We start from the raw sequence: 10,000 nt of genomic DNA, 5'->3' as shown, positions 1-10,000 counted from the left end.
TCTTCTTCTTCTACTTCTTCTTCTTCTTCTTCTGTGTTCATAAATAAATAATTTGATTACATAATTGATTAATTCATTAATCTAAAATAATAATTAAAAAATAAATGAAAATAGATAAATAAATAAATAATTAATTGAATAAATAGAAAACAAATGGGGGAAAAAAAACAAATAAAATAAAGGGTGTTTCAATCACAAGAGCGCTTATTGATATTGCATGACATGTTTTAACCATATCAGGTTGTATGCGTTGTCCTGAAAGTTTTTTGTTTGTTCTAATTCGGTCTGAGAAATCTCACCGTCTTCCATTTTCAATTTTGTTCAAGCACTACAGCAAAAGACGGCATGCTTTCCAAGTATCGACAGAAATTTGTATCATGATAACTAGATACGTCAAATCCTATGTCGAGTGTCAAAACACGCTATCCACTGAGTCAATGGGGATCCAGTACTTGTCGTTCCTTTCATCGTTTGATGCCGCACGAAGTCTTTGCCACCCGGGGCCTACGTGGTGCTGGATTCGCCTTCGACAGATTGATTGCAAGATATTTTCAAACACTGAGTGTAGAAGGATGAAAGTAATGTCGACATCAGTTTTCTCCATTTGTCGTCGCCCACCGGTTATATCCGATTCATTCGTAGAAGCGTTCGACGGCTTCGAATCAGTATCAAATTTGCAATGCTTCTTCTTGGTCCATGTGTACATGAATTACCGTCAACCCTAATTCTTATTTTCATCATACAACTTTAATATCCTCCGTTTTCAATCCGCAAACGTGAAGAAATACACATTGTCGTTGAATCGTCAGGACGACAAAAGCACGGAGCTCCTCTGTGAAGCTTCTATTTGGGGAAGAGAGGAAGTTGAAGATTGGCCTCCCTTTGACTTTTTACCCAAACCTATGTCACGCGACCTTTTACGCGAAAGGTTCGAAATTATTTTATCGGCAGGTGAACTGTTACGGGAAGCTGCCAAACTAAATTAAATTGTGTATATAGTAAAACACACAAACACAAAGACGAAACGTCGCTTTGATTTCAGATTGTTTAGACTACACCTCGTGAGATAAGTAAGGCGCCCTATAGTTCATATTAGTAACAATAACCAGAATAAAGGTTATATTAATCTTAATAAAAAAAAATCCGTATGTTTTATGCTGTTAACTTATGTGCGTTTTACACGTGTGGTGTGTGTCTACATGTCTGAAAAAATGTTTTAGTTTTCTAAAATGTAAGTTTTAACACCTATAGCAGACAGGTGTAGATGGGTCATAGACAATGTGTCATCTTAAAACATGTACTTATTAAAACTTCAAAATTCTTGTCAGGCCTAAAAACAAATGTATGATTACGGGAACCCTACCAAACCTATTTTTGTCCTAGCCCGCCCTTATCTTTTTACATTTAGTCAAGTTTTGACTAAATGTTTTAACATAGAGGGGGGATTCGAGACGAGGGTCGTGGTGGGGGCCCGGTAGCTCAGTTGGCAGAGCACTGGACTTGTGATCGGAAGGTCGCAGGTGCGAATTAGCGCCGGGACGGACACGGGTCAACTTTATGTGCAGACCCAGAGATGGAAGCCATGTCCCATCCCCGTGTCACCACAATGGCACATAAAAGACCTTGATCATTCTGCAATAAGTGCATGTGGCTGAATACACCTAAACACGCAGACACCTGGGTAGCGCGACTCCATTGCTGCTAGCTTTCCACTGGGAGGAAGCGACCCGAATTTCCCAGCGATGGGACAATAAAGTAATGAAAATGAAAATGAAATGAAATGTATGTGTGTGTGTGTGTGTCTGTCTGTCTGTCTCTGTGTGTGTGTAGAGCGATTCAGACTAAACTACTGGACCGATCTTTATGAAATTTGACATGAGAGTTTCTGGGTATGATATCCGCAGACATTTTTTTTCTTCATTTTTTTGATAATGTCTTTGATGACGTCATATCCGACTTTTCGTGAAAGTTGAGGCGGCACTGTCACGCTCTCATTTTTCAGCCAAATTGGTTGAAATTTTGGTCAAGTAATCTCCGACAAAGCCCGGACTTCGGTATTGCATTTCAGCTTGGTGGCTTAAAAATTAATTAATGACTTTGGTCATTAAAAATCTGAAAATTGTAAAAAAAATAATTTTTTTTTAAAAAAACGATCCAAATTTACGTTCATCTTATTCTCCATTATTTTCTGATTCCAAAAACATATAAATATGTTATATTTGGATTAAAAACAAGCTCTGAAAATTAAAAATATAAAAATTATTATCAAAATTAAATTGTCCAAATCAATTTAAAAACACCTTCATCTTATTCCTTGTCGGTTCCTGATTCCAAAAACATATAGATATGATATGTTTGGATTAAAAACACGCTCAGAAAGTTAAAACGAAGAGAGGTACAGAAAAGCGTGCTATCCTTCTCAGCGCAAGTACTACCCCGCTCTTCTTGTCAATGTCACTGCCTTTGCCGTGAGCAATGGACTGGCGATGCTACGAGTACACGGTCTTGCTGCATTGAATTGCGTTCAGTTTCATTCTGTGAGTTCGACAGCTACTTGACTAAATGTTGTATTTTCGCCTTACGCGACTGGTTGTTTGTTTTAATGTTTCAACGCCAATAATTGTAAACATGAATTAAGTGTCATGTTAATGTGCATTGAGCAGAAAGAAACAGGGTTTCCATCCTAAAATTACTTTCTGCGCCATTTTGATTGTCTCTTCTTGGTCCTCGTGAGTTTATTCAACCTGCTTGTAATCCATGGCCAGGTACGCATTATACTATAAACATTTTAAAGATACCCAGTGTGAATAATGAAATAATAAATCTGTTCTTATATATGACGCTAATCACCAATAAAATGACGGTCGCACGGCAACAAAAAACTTCAAAATGTCACCCATAAGAACGTTCAGGCAACGGGGGCCTGGTAGCTCAGATGGTGGAGCGCTGGGATTGCGATCCGCGTGTTCGAACCCGTGGCGGGATGGGTACGGGTCAACTTTTTGTACAGACTCAGAGACGGTATCCATGTCCCACCCCATGTCACCACTGTGGCACGTAAAAGACCTCGGTCTCCTCGCGAGCAGCTACTGTAAATGCACAGCATGCACTGTAAATAACATAAAGATCTAAAGTAGGCGGATTTTGAAGCAAACAATCAAACAAACAAACAAACAGGTACAGTCCTGTTCAAAGTATTATTACACTAACATTGCACATACAAATCCACCATAACACGGATAATTGAGAATAAATTTATCAGTAATGTTCTAAAAAATGGATTCCGTCAATAAAGCTTATGGCTTCTTTACACCATGCAGGCAGCAAAAAGAAAGATGGCGGCGGAAAGAAGCGGAAGTTGGGACGAAACCCGCGAGTTCCCTTCACACAACACCAGGTGGCAGTGCTGGAGGAGAAGTTTCGGCGAACCCACTATCTGTCCAGCATGGATGTGGCGGAGTTGTCCACTGCTCTCAACCTGTCTGAAACAAGGGTAAGTTATGTGTGTGTGTGTGTGTGTGTGTGTGTGTGTGTGCGTGCGTGCGTGCGTGCGTGCGTGCGTGCGTGCGTGCTGCGTGCGTGAGTGTGTGTGTGTGTGTGTGTGTGTGCGAGCGTGAGTGTGCGTGCGTGCGTGCGTGTGTGTGTATGTGTGTGTGTGTTTGTGTGTGTGTGTGTGTGTGTGTGTATGTGTGTGTGTAAAAATCCTAAAGAACTGCTAAAAACAAGTCTACAAAAACATAAAACACAGCAAATTAAGTTTGTTAAAAGCATTCTTTCTTTTTGGGGAAATATAATGGATATCATTTAACCATAAAAATAGAATAATGCACATCTAAGTTAATTTCTTGCGATTAATTTTTATACAAAAAAAGAGGACAAATCTTCTAAATTAAAAAGGGGCATAAAACCGAATGCCTATTGCTTTTCAATAATTGTAGCAAATACAGTTTCTGTGTCTTCTTGTTTTGTCTTCCGTTGTTTGTTTTGTTGTTGCTTTTCTGTTTTATGGGTACGAAATATCGGCTTATGGGATATAAAATGATTGTACCCCAAAAAATTAAGAATGACATTTTAAGCTAATTTACCGTGCTTCCCACCTAAAAAATATAAACTAAAACAAAACAAAGGAAACTTAAAGCATAAAAACCGAGTGCTACTGCTTCCAATCATCTTGGCAATTACTGTCACTTATTTGTTTGCTGTTGCCTATTTATTATTTTTATTTGCGAGATTAGCAACGTATTCTACAAATGTCATCCGTTCATATTTAATTTCCATATTTCTGGTATTTCAATTGTGTTTTTAATAATAACTAGTAGTCAAGTACCCGGCTTCGTTATAATTATAATTGCTTCTACTGGCCTATATTTGAATAGCGCGAAGCAATACAATATACTGTGTTTTCCGCGCTGAAAACACCTATAAGGGTTAAAATAACAAAACAAAAAGAAAAAAACTTGACTAAATGTAAAAACAACAGAACCCAGATTTCGTAAACCCTTCATCAAATTTTCGTCAGCCTGTCGCTGACTTCTTCAGGGTGGGAATGAAAGAAAATAAAATATCAGGTAAAATACCATCAAAATTGCCCAAAAGGACTACAAAGAAAATATGCACACAATTTGTTTTCAAACTTGTCATATGAGTTCTTTTATTTTTTTCTCTCTGATGTTTCATCCCTTTTCTTTTTTTAAAATGTCTTTGTGTTTGCTGTTATTTGGTTGTCCTGCCACCTGTAAACCATCTGAATGCATTTTGTGAAAAAAAAGACGTGGGGCTTTGTTTTTGTTTGTTTTGTTTTTCTTGTTTGTTTGTTTGATTTGTTGTTGGGGTGGGTTTTTTGGTCTGTACTTAATAACATTCCAGATGACGACCCATTTGAGCAAAGCCTTTTGTTCTACTTCCTAGAGAGAAAGTTTGAGAGAGAGAGACAAGACAAGACAAGACGAGAGAGAGAGAGAGAGAGAGAGAGAGAGAGAGAGAGAGAGAGAGAGAGAGAGAGAGAGAGAGAGAGAGAGAGAGAGAGAGAGAGAGAGAAAGAGAGAGAGAGAGAGAGAGAGAGAGAGAGAGAGAGAGAGAGAGAGAGAGAGAGAGAGAGAGAGAGAGAGAGAGAGAGAGAGAGAGAGAGAGAGAGAGAGAGAGAGAGAGAACTCGAACTCAAACTCAAACTCGAACTCAAAAACTTTATGAGGGATGATAGCATTAGGTCCATATGGTCCTTTCTTACAGCTAGTCCCTACTATAATACACACATAAAACGGAGAATAAGTATGAAGAATAACAAAACATAAATCAAAATAAAACACAATTATGTACGGAAAAGTATAAAAATGGTGCTTGTTAATGGAAGCATACTATACACTCTCTCTTTCACGCATCCTCACACACACTCGCACAAAATGTACACCGACTTAGTCGTTAGAGAGTTGTTTTCGGAGCTGTCTTTTAAAAGAAGATAATGACTGACAGGCAGACAGACAGAGACAGAGAGAGAAAGAGAGAGAGAATATGATGATGATGATGATGATGATGATGATGATGATGATGATGATGATGATGATGATGATGATGATGATGATGATGATGATGATGATGATGATGATGATGATGATGATGATGATGATGATGATGATGATGATGACAGACAGACTCCCCACTCTCAAACTAAACTGTATAAAAAGTCATTTTTTCTGTCTTCGACTTCCCTGTGGAATGAGCTTCCAGATACTGTAAAACAACTTGATTCTATTGGGTTATTTAAAAAACGTATTAGTTCTGATGATTCTGTTGTTCCCTCGTATAGATACACATCTGATCGAAAATCAGAAATTATCCATTGCAGACTGAGATTGAGGATCAGCAATCTAAATAGTGATCTATTTGACAGACATTTAATTCCCGACCCGTCATGCACTTGTGGTTATCCTGTTGAAAATGCTGAGCACTATATTTTTCATTGCCTCGTATCTCTTCAAATACGTGAAGTCACCTTGTCAACACTGCCCAACTATGATTTGCTAACCGCTAATGATTTTCTGTATGGCAATAGAGACAAGTCAGACAGGGAAAATGCATTGGTATTTGACCTGTTACTCAGGTTTATCTTATTAAGCAAACGTTTTGAATAATGAATGCATTTATCTCATCCATGTTCGAAACGACCATGTGCACTACTGTTTACATTTTCTTGTTCTGGTAGTATTCTATTTTTTACCATGTGGAAGTCATTGTGTGCGTGTGTGTGCGAGTGAGTGTGCGAGCGCGTGTGAGTACTGTTGTTAGTTTAGCATTGTGTTTTTTGTTCCTTTTATTGTTACATGTTTGTCTACCATAATTCACCATTACTATTTTGACATTATTTCAAACTTGTTATATTACAATCGTCCGCCAAATTTCATTTGCTTTTAAGAGTACGCTCATAAGCCTAGCTTGTTGTGCTCCATGTTCCTTATTTCATGTATGCGGCAATATTCCAATGAAATTTACTGAATAAACTTGTTTAAACCAATTAGAACAAACGGACACATAGGCAAACAAACGAACAAACAAGCAAAGAAACAAACATCACAGTGACAAAATAAGCGAGTAAGTAAAACAAAACAAAATAATAAGCAAACAAACATACACATTGAAAATGAAATAGCAATCAACAAGCAAGGAAAACCAGCAAAATGTTGATTGAGGTTATACATATAATGTGACCGACTGTAAAACTCACACAATACCAACGTGGACATGTATGCCTACAATGATAAAGCTTGTGTCATTAAGCTTTTCCCGGTGTTGACAACTTAACTTGCATATGTTAAGACCAATATTGCCATATGATAATAATAATTGTCAGTAAGTACTGGTGTCACATGACTGATGTGAACCAGTTGATTGGCTAATGGCGATGCGCTAAAACTGTTAGCGCACTCTTGGAGTGCGCTAACTTTTCCACAGAGCGTATTCTTACGCCCTTTACCTAAGCAAGACTGTGCTCTCATCCTCAGAATTAATTACTGACATGTAGCTTATATTTTCCACAATACCAAATGACCATAAATTCCCTGCTTCTCAATTAAAGCAGAAGTGGGTTTTTTTTCTGACAGATTGCATGTGCCTGTGCCACAGTGCGGCTGCCACTGATCTAAAAATACAAGCCGCTGTGTTTCATCTAATTCTCGCCGACTTGCATAGATTCTTCTCATCGTGTTAGTGGCATGTAGCTTATCATCCACATTACCAAATGATGAGTTAATATAAAATTCCCACCCGCTAGCAGAAAACACAAGTGTTATTCCGATATCGTACCAGCTAGACCAGTTTGGAAGACTGACTCGATCGACTCTGTCATACGTAGCCGCACTGACTACACTGAAATACGACTGCATCAGTTCAGTAAATGAATGGTTTCCGAATTATTATTTCAAGGCAAGAACAATCGTAATCGAAAACGTGTAGGGTTCAGAACGTTCTTACCATTATAAGACTTATTACCAGCGTGCCTCGTGCGTGCAGACTCAGTCAGTGCAGACTGCATGCAGTGGTTTGATTGCCCTAGCAGACGACATAAACCCCGCTCAGCAAATTAACATGTTGGGCAAATTATGTGAACGAAAAAACGATGGGGATATAATACGTGTAGGGTTCAGAGCATTCTTACCGTTCATATTTAGTATCAGACTCCCCGATGACTGAAGATACAACACGAGAAATATGCCACATTTGTTTTGAAAATGTGCGAACCGTCGAGTCCCGCGGCTTTGAGTCAATTCAAGGGGAGTCACTCCGCACAGTCAATCCGTCGAAGCTCGACTGACTGGAGCCTTTCGAATCGCAAATAATGAAGAGCACAGCCCTTCCTCCGAGTTCAAATGAGGTCTCTCTGAAAGATCATCACTGTTCAGATTAACGCTACACTGGAATTTACCAACAGAAATTAAAATGCGTGTGACGAAAGCACGACACACTTGAGACACCCCACACAAAAGTAGATCTTTACTGTACACGACCTGACCACACAGTTATGCCTATTCAAATGCGCGTTGCAAAATGTGCGCTTGGAATCTTCTTTTTTCTATGGCGGTACTGACAATATCGTTATTGAAACAATCCCAGTGCACTAAGGGATTTATAGAGCAAATCTCGAAAATAATTATTGAACTCAGCGCTATGCGCTTCGTTCAATAATGAATTTTCTCGATTTGCTCTATAAATCCCTTAGTGCACTGGGATGTCTCAATAACTTAAATAATAATAATAATAATAATAATAATAATAATAATAATAATAATAATAATAATAATAATAATAATAATAATAATAATAATAATAATAATAATACATAATATTTATATAGCGCATGTATCCAGGGTTTAACCCTGCTCAAAGCGCTGAAATCGACACAGACATATCTAGGTAGACATGTAATAATTATGCAGTGCTCGTTTAAAACTCTTAAGCGAGGTTAACGATCTTATTACATATGGAGGTCAGTTCCACACTATATAGCCAGTGAAGGCCTGACTAGTTTGAAACAAATCGATCCGGGGTATTGGTGGCAGAAAACTGAAAGACCCGTATCTTTCAGTAACTCGGTGAAACAGGTCCTGAATAATTATAGTTGGGCACTTCGTCATGATATGCTTTATACATTATTACAGCGTTATTAAACTGTTTAACTAGAGACAAATAATTCAGCATCTTCAACTTCAAATCAGCTGACATTTGCGGACCATGTGGTGGAGGAGTGTGTGTAGAATTGGCGGAGGAGGTGTGTGTGTGTGTGTGTGTGTGTGTGTGTGTGTGTGTGTGTGTGTGTGTGTGTGTGTGTGTGTGTGTGTGTGTGTGTGTGTGTGTGTGTGAGTGTGTGTGTGTGTGTGTGTGTGTTTCCACATACATACGCACGCACGCACACACACACGCGCACCTCCCCCAAACACACACACACACACACACACACACAAACACACACACACACCTCCTCCGCCAATTCCTCCACACACACAAGAAACTTTCCACTGTTTCCCTCTTAGAGAAAAAAAAGCAAAACCCGAAGCAAAAAACGCTTCCGTTTACTGAGAGGTCGGAGCCTGGGGACACTAAGAGAGGATCGAATGTTAAACACCCCAAACACTTCTTTGTTCTTGCCCAGACCTAAGCCATTCGACACCCCCTCTTCTCTTCTTTTCCAATTTCTTGTCTGAGTCAGGTGACTATTTTCACGAAGCAAAGACACCTCAACTACTTGACTGATTAATCAGTTTGCTGTCTGCTAGCTCTCTACCAATCTATGCGTTGACGTTTTGTTAGCTTAGTTCTTCGGCCTCTTCCGGAAAAAAAGCTTAAAGGTCCTTGTCTACATTTTTATACCGAAATCGCCATTTGACCATTAAAATGCAGAGTCTATTATCTACAAATATCAACAATACACCCCCTTTCGATCAGGAAAGACGAAGCCAGTGTCGCCGTTTGAAAATTCATTGTAGTATTCCAGCGTAGTACTCATAGTAGGATATCCTTATTTGGAAAATGCCAAGCGCAAAACTCCTCTCAAATCCCGTGCATTTCGTGCGTTTAAAAAAAAGCGTTGACAGCGCTCCAGTGTCAAACTGTTGCTGCACTTGTTTGGGCGTGGCTATAAGCATAGTGACATGAATTTGATTGGTCAGTATTTTTAGGCAAAGCACATGTTCTCAGCAAACAGAAAACAAAATATTGGAAGCGTGAGTCACGCTACCCAAAAATAAAATCTTTTTTTTACATATATTTTTTGTTATATAACTTTTTTCCCCATGGTTCATTCATCCTCTGACATAACTTTTTAGCGAAATCTAACCTTTAAGATTATTGAAAAAAAGCAAACATGCAGACGACCACCTTTAACCCTCACTCACTCTATTACACATGTCGCATTCATTGAGAGCGCTTACTTCCCCGTGTTTCTTAGATCGTCCCAGCAACTTCAGGGAAGGAGAAGGATAAGGATAAGATTTCATATAGTCCTGTGAGGGTT

At 38.8% G+C, this 10,000-nt stretch overlaps 1 protein-coding gene across 1 annotated transcript in view; it reads left to right on the top strand.

Annotated features, from left to right (window-relative positions):
- The window catches only part of LOC138953305 (homeobox protein MSX-1-like), a 21,445-nt gene that overhangs the window by 4,512 nt on the left and 6,933 nt on the right, over nt 1-10,000 (top strand). Inside the window, exon 2 of the mRNA XM_070325105.1 lies at nt 3,321-3,493. Coding sequence (XP_070181206.1) covers nt 3,321-3,493 — 173 coding nt within the window. The remainder of the gene's footprint in view (nt 1-3,320; nt 3,494-10,000) is intronic.

The sequence above is a fragment of the Littorina saxatilis genome, linkage group LG17, assembly GCF_037325665.1.
Source record: "Littorina saxatilis isolate snail1 linkage group LG17, US_GU_Lsax_2.0, whole genome shotgun sequence".
NCBI classification, from domain to species: domain Eukaryota; kingdom Metazoa; phylum Mollusca; class Gastropoda; order Littorinimorpha; family Littorinidae; genus Littorina; species Littorina saxatilis.
Note: the sequence above shows the minus strand (reverse complement) of the source record. Positions and strands in the feature narration are given on the sequence as shown.